Here is a 17,023-nt window from a genome sequence, read left to right as displayed (position 1 = left end):
CCCATGCGACAGGCACACGGTTACTCAATGTTACCTTGATTGTCTTCACCAGGTTGGCAGTGCTATTGGCAACTTCCTTTGCCGACTGTACAAAGTGCCTCTTGGCAACAGGGTTGGCAGTTTTGGAGGAGGCAATCCGGCATGCATTGCACAGCGCGGAGGTATGCTTGGCAACGATGGTGGCGGCTGACAGTACCTGCACGGTAAGAGTTACACGTTACCACAGGCCCTGTCCGGAGCTGTGTCTATAAAGACGAAGCAACAGCTGAAGATTCACCCGAACAACTTACCTGTGATGGGCTGCTCGCGGGGTCCACCAGATTCTGACACGCCATCTGGATCGCTTGGTTGGCTCGAGCAAACTGGATGGGATCAACCAGCCCCTGGTGCCCAGCCTGGCTGTTGGGGTCGGATATCCCAACCAGGTAACCAGCCTGTACGGACAGAAGTGCAATAAAGAAGATGACAAGTTGGTATCTCCAACTTATTAAAAATAATTCTTTCACACTGCCCGAGTTATGTTTTCCAGTTGAAGTGAGTTCAGTTCTTGTATCTTAGGTGACTCACACGGGTAATCCCAATGAGCTGAATTCCGGAGGGAGTCTAAGCGAGCTACTAAAGTCCTCTCTGTTCGACAGATGGCATTTTAAAACCACGCGTACCAAAACAACATTCCATCATCTTTTGTCACAGGACGTGTGTGTGTGTGAGAGAGCATGTGTGAGAGAGTGTGTGCGAGAGAGTGTGTGCGAGAGAGTGTGTGTGAGAGAGAGCGTGTGAGAGAGAGCGTGTGAGAGAGAGCGTGTGAGAGAGCATGTGAGAGAGAGCGTCTGAGAGAGAGCGTCTGAGAGAGAGCGTCTGAGAGAGAGCGTCTGAGAGGGAGCGTCTGAGAGAGAGCGTGTGAGAGAGAGCGTGTGAGAGAGAGCGTGTGAGAGAGAGCGTGTGAGAGAGCGTGTGAGAGAGCGTGTGAGAGAGCGTGGGGGGGGCGCGAGGGGGCGTGAGAGAGAGCGTGAGAGAGTGTGAGAGGGAGCGTGAGAGGGAGCGTGAGAGGGAGCGTGAGAGGGAGCGTGAGAGGGAGCGTGAGAGCGTGAGAGAGAGCGTGAGAGAGAGCGTGAGAGAGAGCGTGAGAGAGAGCGTGAGAGAGAGCGTGAGAGAGAGCGTGAGAGAGAGCGTGAGAGAGAGCGTGAGAGAGAGCGTGAGAGAGAGCGTGAGAGAGAGCGTGAGTGAAAGAAAGTGCCATAAGAGGTCTGGGATTTTCTCCGGTTTCCGGCCTCTGAGAGGAGACCACATTGTTTTGGATAGGGTGGAGAGTGTGTGTTTGTGAACCACATGGAGCTACCAGTCGCATGAGGGGCGTGATGGTGGTTGAATAGATCAGTGCATCTCCTGTCCATCATTGCTCAGACAATCAGACTTGCTTGGCCTGCCAGATATACATTGCTGGTTTAGAGTTACTGGAATATCACAAATGGCTTGATGTAGATTTAAGACTAGTCATTTTTGGCAGGATCTGCGCTTTGAAAGTAGGTTTCTGAAGCCACAAAGTGGATGTTCTGTGGAGAGGGAAGTTTAAAAAGATTCCTGTAAATGCTAAACCTTTGTGCAGTGGGAAAACGTATCTTAATGAATTTTTATCACACGACCGATGGGAGAAGACCGACTCGGCACAATGGTTAGGGCCTCCTGTTTGTTCCCGGCTCGTCCCTTATTTTTCCTTTTCTTTTATTTTTGCACATACCATTTTCATTCATGAATGATCAATGGACCTGTGACTTTAAGCCAAAGCAGCTTGTACGTGGCCTGCGCCTTTAATGCGAGCAGAGATTTGTAGCAGCAGGAGGCAGGACTTGCTTTGACCAACTTGGCTGGCGGCCAGCGACCTGGCTCGAAATGCTGTGCCCTGCCCGGTAACCAGTGGTGATTGGCGCTGATCTCACTGAGATGTCTTTTCAGAGACAAGGCAGGGTTTCTAGTCTCACTTTTGGTTCTGACGCTTGGAAGGAGCAGCACTAAGTCTCTCTCTGTCTGATCGGGTGTATTCTCTATAGAAGTCTTCTCTCTCCCCAGCACGACGGAATGTCATTCTCTCCAGACTGCAAAGGATTGAAGTCACACCACGGGCTGGGAGCCGCATTTGATGTCAGACAAAGAGAGAAGCAGACCTGAAGGTGAACCTTCGAGTTGAAGGTCCAGTTCAATAAAAGCTAAAGTGCCTCCCCAGGAGAAAGCCCGCTGCTTGTGAGGACTGAACGAACGACTCTGCAAGAAAACCATTACCAACTGTGAACCAGAGGCTTCGATCAACCAGCGGTCTGGGAGGAAATCCTGCGGCAAAGAATCATCATCTGAAGCAAGAATTCTTTTTTTTAGCCCTTTCCACCCCTTGTGTTTGTCCTGCGTCTGTGTGGGTAGACTATCATAGAATTTACAGTGCAGAAGGAGGCCATTCGGCCCATCGAGTCTGCACCGGCTCTTGGAAAGAGCACCCTACCCAAGGTCAACACCTCCCCCCCCCATCCCCATAACCCAGTAACCCCACCCAACACTAAGGGCAATTTTGGACACACAGGGCAATTTATCATGGCCAATCCACCTAACCTGCACATCTTTGGACTGTGGGAGGAAACCGGAGCACCCGGAGGAAACCCACGCAGACACGGGGAGGACGTGCAGACTCCGCACAGTGACAGGGAATCAAACCTGGGATCCTGGAGCTATCCACAATGCTACCGTGCTGCCCTAGAGGGTAGGATAGTTAAAGGGGAAGGCGGGGGGAGTAGATTCACTTGTTTGCTAACCAGCTGAAATTACTGCATATTTCATCTTGTGTTTCAACTTACAAACCTGGTGACTGTGATTCTTGGGCAGCAAGGGGTCAAAGACTCCCAGAATTTTTACCAGAATTAATAATAAACTTTTATTGTCACAAGTATGAAGTTACTGTGAAAAGCCCCGAGTCGCCACATTCGGGCACCTGTTCAGGGAGGCCGGTATGGGAATTGAACCCGCGCTGCTGGCCTTGTTCTGCAAACAGTCCAGCTGTCTAGCCCACTGAGCTAAACCATCCCCAATTATTGGTTAATTCACTTGTGTTGTGACTCTGGGACAAATGGGGCTGGAATCGACTGCACACTTGCCCAGGGTGTCGTAACATTAGCCATTGCTGCCTCACAGCGCCAGGGAACCGGGTTCAATGCCGGCCAGAGCGGAGTTCGCACATTCTCCCCGTGTCTGCGCGGGATTCCTCCGGGTGCTCCGGTTTCCTCCCACAGTCCAAAGATGTGCAGGTTAGGTGGGATTATGCGGATATTGTGTGCGTGTGTGTGTCTGTGTGGGGAGGAGGGTGGGGGGCGCTAGGTAGCGTGCTCTTTCAGAGAGTCGGCACATACTCGATGGGCCGAATGGCCTCCTTCGGCACTGTAGGGATTCTATGGATTCTATTTGAGGTTGCTCAAGTCCTGCCCAATGCTACATGCAGCTGGTTTTGGAATGATTCCCGAATTCCCCCATGTTTTGGTTTCAATGGAAGCTCCTCTCCCGAATGGTGTGGACTCGAGCTATACTGATGGCGGGACAGTGAGAGCACCTTGGCAAATTGTTACTCACCTGAGCGGCTGCCTCCGTCAGGCCACACAACGCCTTGGAGGCAATGCCAACAGAATCTCCGAATGCTGGAAGGTCACCGGTCTTGGCTTTATGAGAGATCCCCGTCATAGCCTCGCCGAGGACCTGGGGCAGCGATGAGGAGGCAAAGGGAGAAGTGCCGTTAGTGACTGCACACCAAGTCACAAATCAAACTTGCCCAAATCGTTCCCAAAGACACCTTAGCCTACCTTGGAATTCTCCATCACACTCTCAATGCAGTCAAAGTACGAGAGGTCACTGATGGGGTCACTGGGGTTATCGAGCATGCCTTTGACAGTCTGAAAGCATTTCCAAAATTCCAAGTGGGTGAATTTTAAGCATGTTCTTTCAAGCAATGTCAGAAATAACTAGCTAACTGACCCGAAAAAACTCTGGGCAAACTCGAGCTTGCACCCACACAGAGTGAAGGAATACATAAAATTATAAAATGTGGAATGCCCTACCTGCTACAGTAGTGAACTCGCCAACATTGAGGGCATTTAAAAGTTTATTGGATAAACATATGGATGATAATGGCATAGTGTAGGTTAGATGGCTTTTGTTTCGGTGCAACATCGTGGGCCGAAGGGCCTGTACTGCGCTGTATTGTTCTATGTTCTATAGTCCTCCACTTCATTCAGCGCAGTTTGCTTTTCATAGGTTTGGAAAATGGAAGGACTTTACGGACTCCCAAGATTTAAAAAAACTGACAAAGTGCAACAGAAACAGACACAATCAAACATGTTCCCTACCGTCTGTCTGTGCACGGGCGGGTGTAACAGGCCCTTCGGCCCTCCAAACCTGCGCTGATCACGTGTCCTATCTCGACCAACCGCCTGTATCCTTCTATACCCCGTCTGTTCACGTGCCTATCCAGATAAGTCTTAAAGGTCACTTACCTATGTGCCTCACCCACCTCACTGGGCCGTGCATTCCAGGCCACCACCACCCTCTGTGTAAAAAAAACTCCCCCCGCACATCTCAACTGAACCTTTCCCCCCTCACCTTGAGCTTGAGCCCCCTTGTAATTGTCAATTCCGTCCTGGGAAAAAGCCTCCAACTGTTCACCCTATCTATACCTCTAATAATTTTATAAACTTCTATCAAGTCGCCCCTCAGCCTCCGTCTTTCCAGGGAGAACAATCCCAGTTTATTCAATCTTTCCTCATCGCTAATACCCTCCATACCAGACAACTTCCTGGCAAACCTTTTCTGTACTCTCTCCAAAGCCTCCACATCCTTCTGGTAGTGCGGTGACCAGAATTGGACACAGTATTCCAAATGTGGCCTAACCAACGTTCTATATAACTGTAACAGAATGTGAACTTTTATACTCGATGCCCCGTCCGATGAAGGCAAGCATAAGAGACCCAGAGTCATTCTCTCGGGGTCTGGGTTCGAATCCTGCCATGGCAGATGGTAAAATTTGAATTCAATAAAAAAGTCTGAAGCATTTTTTAAATTCAATGCACCCCATTCTTTTTTTCCAATTAAGGGCAATTTAGCATGGCCAATCCACCTACCCTGCACATCTTTGGGTTGTGGGGGTGAGACCCACGCAGACACGGGGAGAATGTGCAAACTCCACACGGATAGTGATCTGGGGCCGGAATCGAACCCGGGTCCTCGGCACCGTGAGGCAGCAGTGCTAACCACTGTGTCACCGTTTAAAGATGACCACTGAAACCATTCTCGATTGTCTTAGAAACACACCTGGTTCATTAATGTCCTTCTGGGAAGGAAATCTGCCGTCCTTACCTGGTCTGGCCTACATGTGACTCCAGACCCACAGCAATGTGGTTGACTCTTAAATGCCTTCAGGGCTGGGCAATAAATGCCAGCCCAGCCAGCAACGCCCGCATCCCGTGAACGAATAAAAAAAACGAACCAAATTGGCTCGTGGAGCAAACAGTTTCGACTGGAGTGATACATTTTGCTGAAGTTTGTTATTTCCAATGACACAAATCAGATGAGGGACAACCGTCTTTAACACAAATCTGCGCTCTCGCTGTATAAACATCCAGTTAGTGCCTGTTGAAATCCCAAAATGCGGCGTTTCAAGATTTGCAAATGGATTATGACCAGCCAAACCTACAATAACTGTGGATAGACTGCATTTACCCTGCTGGGGTAAAAATGGGTGTTTGCCAACAGGCGCACAGTACATCATCAATCTGATTTATACCCCTCAGTTTAATGTTCCATGAAGTCAACAGGACGCAGGATAAAACAGGAAGATTCCCCACAACCATATCTCATCTCATTAATAGCAAGGGGCCCAAACACCTCGTCCTGTACGATAGGCTTGTACTCAGCACTGGACTTGCCATTCTTACTTCAGCATTCATTGCCCTGGGGTTAGATTTAAAATTCAAAACTTACACTAGTGACCGCTGTGGTTTCGATGGTTGTTAAGTTGACCCCCCCCCCCACCTCCCCACAGTTTTCACAGCAAGATTACTGGATGGAATAGCCAGCGAATCATAATGAACATTCACAATGTGAACAAGAAGGATGCACGTTCTGTCAGAGTTTGTTTCGTACCTCAAGCTCTCGGAGGGCGTTGTCGCATTCCTTCTGGCCAGGGGCCTGCTGGGTGCAGAGTGTAATCAGCTGGTTGATGCTGTCAGTAACAGCTCTGAAAGACATTGGATCCACTGACTATTAATTCAACACTTCAATACCTCTTCAGAGATAGAGGATTGGTTAATGAATAGAAAGCAAAGAGTGGGGATTAATGGGTGTTTCTCTGGATGGCAATCAGTAGCTAGTGGTGTCCCTCAGGGATCAGTGTTGGGCCCACAACTGTTCACAATTTACAGAGATGATTTGGAGTTGGGGACCAAGGGCAATGTGTCCAAGTTTGCAGACGACACTAAGATAAGTGGTAAAGCAAAAAGTGCAGAGGATACTGGAAGTCTGCAGAGGGATTTGGATAGGCTAAGTGAATGGGCTAGGGTCTGGCAGATGGAATACAATGTTGACAAATGTGAGGTTATCCATTTTAGTAGGAATAACAGCAAAAGGGATTATTATTCAAATGATAAAATATTAAAACATGCTGCTGTGCAGAGAGACCTGGGTGTGCTAGTGCATGAGTCGCAAAACGTTGGTTTACAGGTGCAACAGGTGATTAAGAAGGCAAATGGAATTTTGTCCTTCATTGCTAGAGGGATGGAGTTTAAGACTAGGGAGGTTCTGCTGCAATTGTATAAGGTGTTAGTGAGGCCACACCTGGAGTAGTGTGTTCAGTTTTGGTCTCCTTACTTGAGAAAAGACGTACTGGCACTGGAGGGTGTGCAGAGGAGATTCACTAGGTTAATCCCAGAGCTGAAGGGGTTGGATTACGAGGAGAGGTTGAGTAGACTGGGACTGTACTCGTTGGAATTTAGAAGGATGAGGGGGGATCTTATAGAAACATATAAGATTATGAAGGGAATAGATAGGATAGATGCGGGCAGGTTGTTTCCACTGGCGGGTGAAAGCAGAACTAGGGGGCATAGCCTCAAAATAAGGGGAAGTAGATTTAGGACTGAGTTTAGGAGGAACGTCTTCACCCAAAGGGTTGTGAATCTATGGAATTCCTTGCCCAGTGAAGCAGTTGAGGCTCCTTCATTAAATGTGTTTTTAAGATAAAGATAGATAGTTTTTTGAAGAATAAAGGGATTAAGGGTTATGGTGTTCGGGCCGGAAAGTGGAGCTGAGTCCACAAAAGATCAGCCATGATCTCATTGAATGGCGGAGCAGGCTCGAGGGGCCAGATGGCCTACTCCTGCTCCTAGTTCTTATGTTCTAACTCGGTTCACAGACTTAATTGGAAGATTTGAAGGACTGGCATGGCCTCAGGGTGGCCCAAAGCGATTCACAACCAGGGATGGAGGTTAGAAGTGCAGCCCTATTGCAATGATGCAAACATGCAGCCAAGTTGAGCACAGCAAGCTCCCATTAAAGCAATGTGCTCATGACCAAATAATCAGAGTTTTTTTCGAATGGTGTTGATTGACAGACAAATACTGGCCAGGACACCAGGGAGGACACCCTCATTCTCCTTCAAAATAGTGCGAAGAATGAAAGAAATTGGTCTCTTCATGCATCTTTTGTAGTACAGCCTGGGTTAGGGTTTGTATCGAAGTGCAGCAGTAATATTTTTTTAAATCCTGGTTTAAAAGACAGACATTATGGCTGCAAAAGATGTAATTAAGATGTCGTAAAAGTGGATCATCATTCTTTCAAACTATGTTTATGTTTACAACGAGACCCTAATGGGATTTTGTTATTATTTCTGGGGATTCCTTGGGGGAGTAATTAGAGACATTGTATTTAAATTTTGAGCGGAATAAAGATGAACTAAGCACTGGGAGGAGTTGGATCTGTAGCATTCAGTTCAGTTTAGTTTCTGGAAACTGTGAACTGAACTGCAGTCAGATTCGGCATTAATATGCCAGACAGCAATCTGCAGGTCGTTTAGGGAAAGGGTCTCTCGCTCTCTTCAAGCAGTCTTAAAATAACTCTATCAAAAGACCATCTAGTAATACTGTGGTTGCTAACTTTATTTATCAGTGTTTTTTGATCTGTGATGGGTTTTGCTTGCTTGGAGATAGAGAAGTTATCAGCTCAAAGTTTGTGTGTTTTATTTTATTGTTAAGCATTGTTTAACTGGGAATTGTAAGTTATATTTTCTGTTCTGTTAAAATTGGTCATTCTGTGTTAGTAATAAAGTTTGTTTTAATATCCCATATCCCTATTTGTGCGTGGAGTCACTCCTGGAGCGAAGTATCCTTTCCTCACAATCTTACAAATTAAGTATTGGTATTCCTGTCCGTTATTCTAGCAAATGTTGTGTTCTTGACCGACTGTAGAATTATTTACATCCACCTGAGGAAGCAGACAGGGCTTTAGTTTAACATTCCCTTTAGTGAGAGCACAGGGCTCCCACAGTACCGCACGGGAAGTGTCGGCCTGGATTTTGTGCTCAAGTCTCTGGAGTAGGTTTTGAACCCACAACCCTCTGTCTCAGAAACTACCTGCTGAGTAACAGCTGACCGGGTGCTCAGGCACTGGCCAAAGTGAAGTTCCAGCTGCGGTTAAGTACTAAGTCCTTACCGGGCGGCAGCTGCCAGGAGATTCTTGGCGTTGGGTGCAGCAGAATCAACAGATAGCGACTTGGCAGCGAGCAGCAACTTGCTGGAAGCCATGGAGATATTCTTCAAGTTACCAATGACCTGGACCTGACCCTCTTTTGTCTATGTGAAAACAAGCAAAACATGGAATGGTTTGCACCGGTTGTACTGAATAGGCTTTCAGTCTCTTACAATAGTCTACTGTTCTATTCTCACACTGTGCGAGGCTCTGTCACATGTGAGCCCTTGTCAGGGAACCTTTCAACACATAAACAGGCCAATTGGCCCGTCAACGCCCCAGCAGTGCTATCCCATTCTCCTGCCTATTCGCTGTGTCCTTAAATATTCCGATTTGAGAAACAAATTTCTTGGGGGAAAAAATAACTCAAATCAGCCAGAGGACACAGTCATAAGTTGCAGAAGTCAGTTGGCAGCGAGATTGCTCCTGCTTCCCAATCCAGTAGCTACCACTTCAGAAATCTCACTCTGGCAATCAGATTGACAGTGATGTAGCAAAGGGATTAAATTCAGAGCCGTACTGATTCAATGATACCAGTGACAGCACAGGCAACCTGGATCCTTAGAATCTGCTCGGGAATGACCACAAGAGAGAGAGACTGGTCACTGAATTGTTACGGTCCTGAATGAGGCCATTCAGTCCTTCATGTCTGCACCGGCTCTCCAAACTAGCATCCCTGCCTTTTCCCCTTACCTCTGCACATCGCTTCATTTAAATAATTATCTAATTGCCACTCGAAAGCCTCGATTGAACCTGCCTCCACCACACATCTGGGCAGTGCATTCCAGGCCCCAACCTCTCGCTGTGTGGACACGTTTTTCCTCACACTGCATTTGCTTCATTTGCAGATCACTTTAAATCTGCGCACCCTCGTTCTCGTGCCTTTTACTAGTGACTTGGAGGGGGACCTCCAGGTGGTGGGGTCCCCAGGTATCTGCTGCCCTTGTCCTGCTAGATGGTAGAGGTCGTGGGTTTAGAAGGTGCTGCCTACGGAACCTTGGTGAGTTACTGCAGTGCATCTTATAGATGGTACACACGGCTGCCACTGTGCGTCGGTGGCGGAGGGTTTGAATGTTTGTGGAAGGGGTACCCCTTCCGTCGGCAGGATCTTACAGTCCATCGAAGTCGACCCCGCCTCGGGTTTCCCGACGGCGGCACGGAAATCGGCATCGGCTGCGGTGGGACTGCCGCGGGGGTGGGGCTCCCATTCAGAGAGTGGGATTGATCAGCTCTTTAAAGGAGCGATGTCCACCACTGGGTTCTGTATTGGAAGGTCAGGGGGAGAGCGCGGGAGAGGGAGGCTGCATCAGAAACAGCATTGGCTGCATAAAGTTAGCTTAAAGCTCCCCACCAAGATTCCAATGTCCCTCTTTCCAACTGTTCAGCTCAGCCGGAATGAAGAAAGGGGTGGGACACCCGTTCCTGCTCAAGGGGGTCTCAGGAACCTGGGGGGGGGGGGGGGGGGGGGGGGGGGGGGGTAAATGTACATCCTCCTGCTCAAAATCACAGACCAGAGCAGAGACGGGGGCAACGCAAGGATTCATGACCTCCTCAAAATGAACCCCAAAAATCACGACCTTTAAACTCCATCTTGAGCAATGTGCCTCCGTTTAACTTTGACCCGGCCGTCGATTCAAATAGCGTTCAGGATACTTTCAGCGGATGTTTGATAAAGAGCCAAAGGACTCAGGGCGTTAACCTCTTGTTTTCTCTCTCCCTACAGAGGCCACCAGACCTGCTGAGTTTATCCAGTTCAAAAATGCCGAGATTTTAACCCAATTTTCCAGCTTGCGACAGCGAATTTAATTTCATACCCTCCCCAGATTGTGGGTTCAGTCGTATAACCGTGCCTCACCTGAGCCTGTCCGGCCATTTCGATTCCCGCATCCAGAAACTCGTCAAAGTCTTCACTGAATTTGCCAGAGGCAGCGGCCAATTGCCTGCTGGTCCCCCGGGACGCATGGACAACCTCGCCCGCTGACTGGTTCAGGCCAGCAGCGGCCTGATTCAACTCGCTCTGTGCTTCCTGGAAACTCTTCATGCTCGGGGGCAACTGTGGGAGAGGCAAAGGAGAGGGAGATCGATAAAGAGGAGAAAGAGATTGATCAAGTGAACAGAGACAGGGAGAGGGGGAAATGCAGTAGTCCAACCAGGACATTTATAAACCTCAACCTCTGAAATTCACACTCAAGCACTGAGACTCACATGCACTCCTGCACACACATATGTGTGCACAGACTCACTCGCACCCAGGCCCGCCCACTCCCACCCAGGCCCGCCCACTCCCACCCAGGCCCGCCCACTCCCACCCAGGCCCGCCCACTCCCACCCAGGCCCGCCCACTCCCACCCAGGCCCGCCCACTCCCACCCAGGCCCGCCCACTCCCACCCAGACCCGCCCCCTCGCACCCAGACCCGCCCCCTCGCACCCAGACCCGCCCCCTCGCACCCAGACCCGCCCCCTCGCACCCAGACCCGCCCCCTCGCACCCAGACCCGCCCCCTCGCACCCAGACGCCCACTCGCACCCAGACCCGCCCCCTCGCACCCAGACCCGCCCCCTCGCACCCAGACCCGCCCCCTCGCACCCAGACCCGCCCCCTCGCACCCAGACCCGCCCCCTCGCACCCAGACCCGCCCACTCGCACCCAGACCCGCCCACTCGCACCCAGACCCACACACTCGCACCCAGACCCACACACTCGCACCCAGACGCACACTCGCACCCAGACGCACACTCGCACCCAGACGCACACTCGCACCCAGACGCACACTCGCACCCAGACGCACCCTCGCACCCAGACGCCCCCTCGCACCCAGACGCCCCTCGCACCCAGACGCACACTCGCACCCAGACGCACACTCGCACCCAGACGCACACTCGCACCCAGACGCACACTCGCACCCAGACGCACACTCGCACCCAGACGCACACTCGCACCCTCGCACCCAGACGCACACTCGCACCCAGACGCACACTCGCACCCAGACGCACACTCGCACCCAGACGCACACTCGCACCCAGACGCACACTCGCACCCAGACGCACACTCGCACCCAGACGCACACTCGCACCCAGACGCACACTCGCACCCAGACGCACACTCGCACCCAGACGCACACTCGCACCCAGACACACACTCGCACCCAGACACACACTCGCACCCAGACACACACTCGCACCCAGACACACACTCGCACCCAGACACACACTCGCACCCAGACACACACTCGCACCCAGACACACACTCGCACCCAGACACACACTCGCACCCAGACACACACTCGCACCCAGACACACACTCGCACCCAGACACACACTCGCACCCAGACACACACTCGCACCCAGACACACACTCGCACCCAGACACACACTTTACATCTCAGTAAGGATCCAGCAAAGTTTTAATATTCAGAAACTTTTGTACAGTTTGTTATTTTGATTGCCACGGTGTGTAAGACAGATCAGATCTTGTGACACACATTGTGCAGTAGGATATTAAGTGAGACCCCAGAATGATGTGCAAACACTGCTGGGAACCAATTCTACAAGGGGGGGGGTGAATTTGTTTTAACTGGGGTCCACTGGATTCTCATCACACTGCCAAAATGTGGGGTAGTTGTGTCTTTACAAGTATTTGTGAGTTCGGAGTAATTTGGGAATATTGGCCGGGATTCTCCTCCGGCGGGAGTCTCCGTTATGCCGGCGCCCGGGGGTTTCCCGGTGGTGTGGGGCTCCCCACGATGGGAAACCCCACTGACCGGCCGGCGTAACGGAGAATCCCGCCGGCGGGGCGGGGCCGAAACGTGACGGGGCAGAGAATCCCGCCCATTATGATGAGCAACAGTTGCGAGAGTGTCACCTGTACAACAAAGGGTGGTTTGGGAGGGATGTGATAACACTGGGATTAACCTGATTTGAATCATGGAATTCCCTCAGTGCAGGAAGCCATTTGGCCCATTGAGTCTGCACCGACCCACTGAGAGAGCTCCCTACCTAGGCCTAATGCCTCGCCCTTTTCCTGTAAACCCAGCTAACCTTTGGACACTAAGGGGCAATTCAGCCTGACCAATCCACCTAACCTGCACATCTTTGGACTGTGGGAGGAAACCGGAGCACCCGGAGGAAACCCACGCACACACGGGGTGAACGCGCAGACTCCGCACAGACAGTGACCCAAGCCGGAATCGAACCCGGGTCCCTGGCGCTGTGAAGCCACAGTGCTAACCACCGGCCCGCCCTTCTTGAATATGGGTTATGACCCTGTGCTTGACACAGAGCCGTCCATTTGGTGTAGACACATGGCCACTCACCACTGTTAGTCTCACACACTGAACTGAAGATGTCAGATTATCAAAGCTGTTGCAGTGAGTAACAGTTTACTGGTACGGAGTGAAAGCCCGGTGGCCTGGATTCTCCCTCAGGCCTTTGTCATTTGCACGGTTTGTTATAAACTGCTCCACTCAAAATGGCGTTATGGCTCATTGTTAAAATCTTACCGAGTCGACCAGCAGTTTCTTGCTAGATTCTCCAATGCTTTTCAAAGCCATGTCCACATCCTTCTGCCCTGGTAAGCAGTTCACACAGTTGTTCAGCGAGTGAGATACAGATTTAGCCACCTTTAAAAAGGAAAGGAAAAGGTTGATACCATCATCCTGACTCGGACCCGGGGACATAGGCTCAATCATAATCCAATTCTCGGAACTGTTGTACGATTACGGATTGGCTCAATTCCGATTCGCTGGGATTGTCACATGGCCATGGTCTGCACGAAGGAGATGCCTCTCTGGGCAGGACAACTGCATGGCGGGAGGAGCCAACGACACCCGGAGTGAGGTGGGGGGGAAATATCCCTTCGTTGTGGTAAAACATTCCAAAGCGTTTCACAACAGCCTCATTAAACCAAACACTAGCCACACACTCGGGAAAGTGGCCAGAATCGTGGACAAAGTGGTAAATTTGAAGGAGAGACTCAAAGGGCAAAGCGAAGTTGAGAGGTTGACAGGGGGAGTTCCAGAGTTAGGGGTGCAGGGAGCTATGCCATAGAATCCGGACAGTGCAGACGGATTAAAGTGCAATAAAGTGGATGAACTAATCGTGCAGATAGATATAAATGGGTCTGATATAATTGGGATTACGGAGACATGGCTGCAGGGGGACCAGGGATGGGAACTGAATGCCCCAGGATTCTCAGTATTTAGGAAGGACAGGCATAAAAGAATAGGTGGTGGGGTGGCACTGCTGGTTAAAGAGGAAATTAACACAATAGTGAGAAAGGATATTAGCTCTGACAATGTGGAATCTGTATGTGTAGAGTTGAGAAATACCAAGGGACAAAAAACATTAGTGGGTGTCATATAGACCCCCAAACTGCACTGGTGATGCCGGGAATGGCATTAAACATGAAATTAGAGATGCATGTAATAAGGGAATATCGGTGATCATGGGTGATTTTAATCTTCACACAGATTGGGAAAATCAAATTAGCCACAATGCCGTAGAGGAGGAATTCCTGGAGTGTGTACGGGATGGTTTTCTTGACCAATATGTGGAGGAACCAACTAGAGAGCAGGCCATCTTAGGCTGGGTACTGTGTAATGAGAAGGGAATCATTGCCAATCTGGCTGTACGAGGCCTCTTGGGGATGAGCGACCATAACATGATAGAATTTTTTATCAAGATAGAGAGTGAAGTAGTTGATTCGGAGACTCGGGTGCTGAATCTGAAACTGTTCATTCCTGTCTGGCACAAAAGCAAAGGGGGTAAGAGGGCCAATCCTTGGCTTATAAAGGAAATTAGAAACAGTATCCGATCCAAGGAAGAAGCATACAGATTGGCCAAGAAAAATAATAGGTCTGAGGATTGGGAGCAGTTTAGAATTCAGCAAAGGACGAAGGGATTGATTAAGAAGGGGAAAATACAGTATGAAAGGAAGCTTGCAGGGAACATAAAGACTGACACTAAGAGTTTCTACAGATATGTGAAGAGAAAGAGATTGGCAGAGAGAAATGTAGGCCCACGACAGACAGAAACAGGGGAATGCATAATAAGGGACAAAGAAATGGCTGAGCAATTGAATACATACTTTGGTTCTATCTTCACAAAAGAGGACACAAATCAGATACCAGAAATGTTGGAGAAAGAAAGGTTTAGCGAGAGGGAAGAACTGAGGGAGATCAACATTAGTAGCAAAATGGTGCTTGGAAAACTGATGGGATTGAAGGCGGATAAATCCCCAGGACGTGAAAATCTGCACCCAGAGAGCTTAAGGAGCTGGCTCTGGAAATAGTGGATGCATTGGTAGTCATCTTCCGGGATTCTATAGACTCTGGAACTGTCCCTGCAGATTGGAGGGTAGCTCACGTCACTCCGATACTCAAAAAGGGAGGTAGAGAGAAAGCAGGGAATTATGGACCAGTAAGCCTGACATCGGTAGTGGGGAAAATGCTTGAATCCATTATCAAGGACTTTATAGCGGAACATTTGGAAAGCAGTGGCAGGATCAGTCAGAGTCAGCATGGATTTATGAAGGGAAAATCATGCTTGACAAATCTGTGGGAATTCTTTGAAGAGGTAACCAGTACAGTTGACAAGGGGGTGCCAGTCGATGTGGTATATTTGGACTTTCGGAAGGCGTTTAACAAAGTCCCGCATAAGAGATTATTGTGCAAAATTAAAGTGCATGGGATTGGGGGAAATGTATTGAGGTGGATAGAAAACTGGTTGGCAGAGGGGAAACAAAGAGTAGGGATTAATGGGTCCTTATCAAATTGGCAGCAGTAACCAGTGGGGTACCACAGGGATCGGTGCTGGGACCCCAGTTATTCACAATATATATTAATCATTTGGATGAGGGAACAAAATGTAACATCTCAAAGTTTGCAGATGATACCAAATTAGGTGGGAGGGTGAATTGTGACGAGGATGCAGGGATCCTACAGCAAGATCTGGACAGGTTGGGCAAGCGGGCAAACCAATGGCAGATGCAGTATAATTTGGATAAGTGTGAGGTTATTCACTTTGGAAGCAAAAACAGGAAGGCAGATTACTACCTGAATGGTTGTAAATTGGGAGAGGGGAGTGTGCAGCGGGACCTGGGTGTCCTTGTGCACCAGTCGCTGAAGGTAAGCATGCAGGTGCAGCAGGCGGTAAAGAAGGTAAATGGTATGTTGGCCTTCATTGCGAGAGGTTTCGAGTACAGGAGCAGGGATGTGTTGCTGCAATTATACAGGGCCTTGGTGAGGCCACACCTGGAGTATTGTGTGCAGTTTTGGTCTCCTTCTCTGAGGAAGGATGTTCTTGCTCTCGAGGGAGAGCAGCGAAGGTTTACCAGACTGATTCCAGGGATAGCGGGACTGTCATGAGGAGAGATTGACTCGGTTGGGATTGTTCTCGCTGGAGTTCAGAAGAATGAGAGGGGATCTCATAGAGACTTATAAAATTCTAACAGGACTAGACAGGGTAGATGCAGGGACGATGTTACCAATGATGGGCGTGTCCAGAACCAGGGGTCACAGTCTGAGGATTCAGGGTGAACCATTTCGGACAGAGATATGGAGACATTTCTTCACACAAAGAGTGGTGAGCCTGTGGAATTCATTCCCACAGGAAGTAGTTGATGCTAAAATATTGAATATATTCAAGAGGCGGCTGGATAGAGCACTTGGGGAGAATGGGATCGAAGGATATGGGGAGAAAGCAGGATTAGGCTATTGAGTTGGATGATCAGCCATGATCGTGATGAATGGCGGAGCAGGCTCGAAGGGCCAAAAGGCCTCCCCCTGCTCCTTTCTTCTATGTATCTTTGATTCAACATCAAACAATCAATGTTCATTCTCTCCATGCTGGTGAGTGAACTGAAGTACTCGGAACAGGTCAGTTTTCTGCTCTTTGGAGTCTGTCAGAGGACAGCAAAGACGGTGGAGTAATGTTCCTTACAGTGATTAGGGGAGGAGATGGCATAGTGGTGTTGTCACTGGACGAGCAACCCAAGGGACCCAGGGAAAGGCTCTGGGGACCTGGGTTCGAATCTCCGCCATGGCAGATGGTGAAATTTAAATTCAATAAAAATCTAGAATTAAAAGTCTAATGAAGACCATAGAACCATTGTCGATTGTCGTAAAAACCAAAACCCATCTGGTTGACTAATGCCCTTTAGGGTAGGAAATCTGCCGTCCTTACCTGGCCTGACCTACATGTGAATCCAATCCTATAGCAATGTGGTTGATTATTAGGGATGGACAATAGATGCTGATCCAGC

General features: G+C 49.5%; 1 protein-coding gene across 1 annotated transcript in view; it reads right to left on the bottom strand.

Annotated features, from left to right (window-relative positions):
• Positions 1 to 17,023, bottom strand: part of LOC140404494 (talin-2-like) — a 392,578-nt gene that overhangs the window by 135,583 nt on the left and 239,972 nt on the right. The window contains 8 exon segments of the mRNA XM_072493108.1: positions 35 to 196; positions 291 to 434; positions 3,607 to 3,729; positions 3,834 to 3,923; positions 6,169 to 6,262; positions 8,728 to 8,867; positions 10,619 to 10,816; positions 13,263 to 13,382. Coding sequence (XP_072349209.1) covers positions 35 to 196; positions 291 to 434; positions 3,607 to 3,729; positions 3,834 to 3,923; positions 6,169 to 6,262; positions 8,728 to 8,867; positions 10,619 to 10,816; positions 13,263 to 13,382 — 1,071 coding nt within the window.

Source organism: Scyliorhinus torazame, chromosome 30 (genome assembly GCF_047496885.1).
Source record: "Scyliorhinus torazame isolate Kashiwa2021f chromosome 30, sScyTor2.1, whole genome shotgun sequence".
NCBI classification, from domain to species: domain Eukaryota; kingdom Metazoa; phylum Chordata; class Chondrichthyes; order Carcharhiniformes; family Scyliorhinidae; genus Scyliorhinus; species Scyliorhinus torazame.
This window is presented reverse-complemented; position numbering and strand designations above follow the sequence as displayed.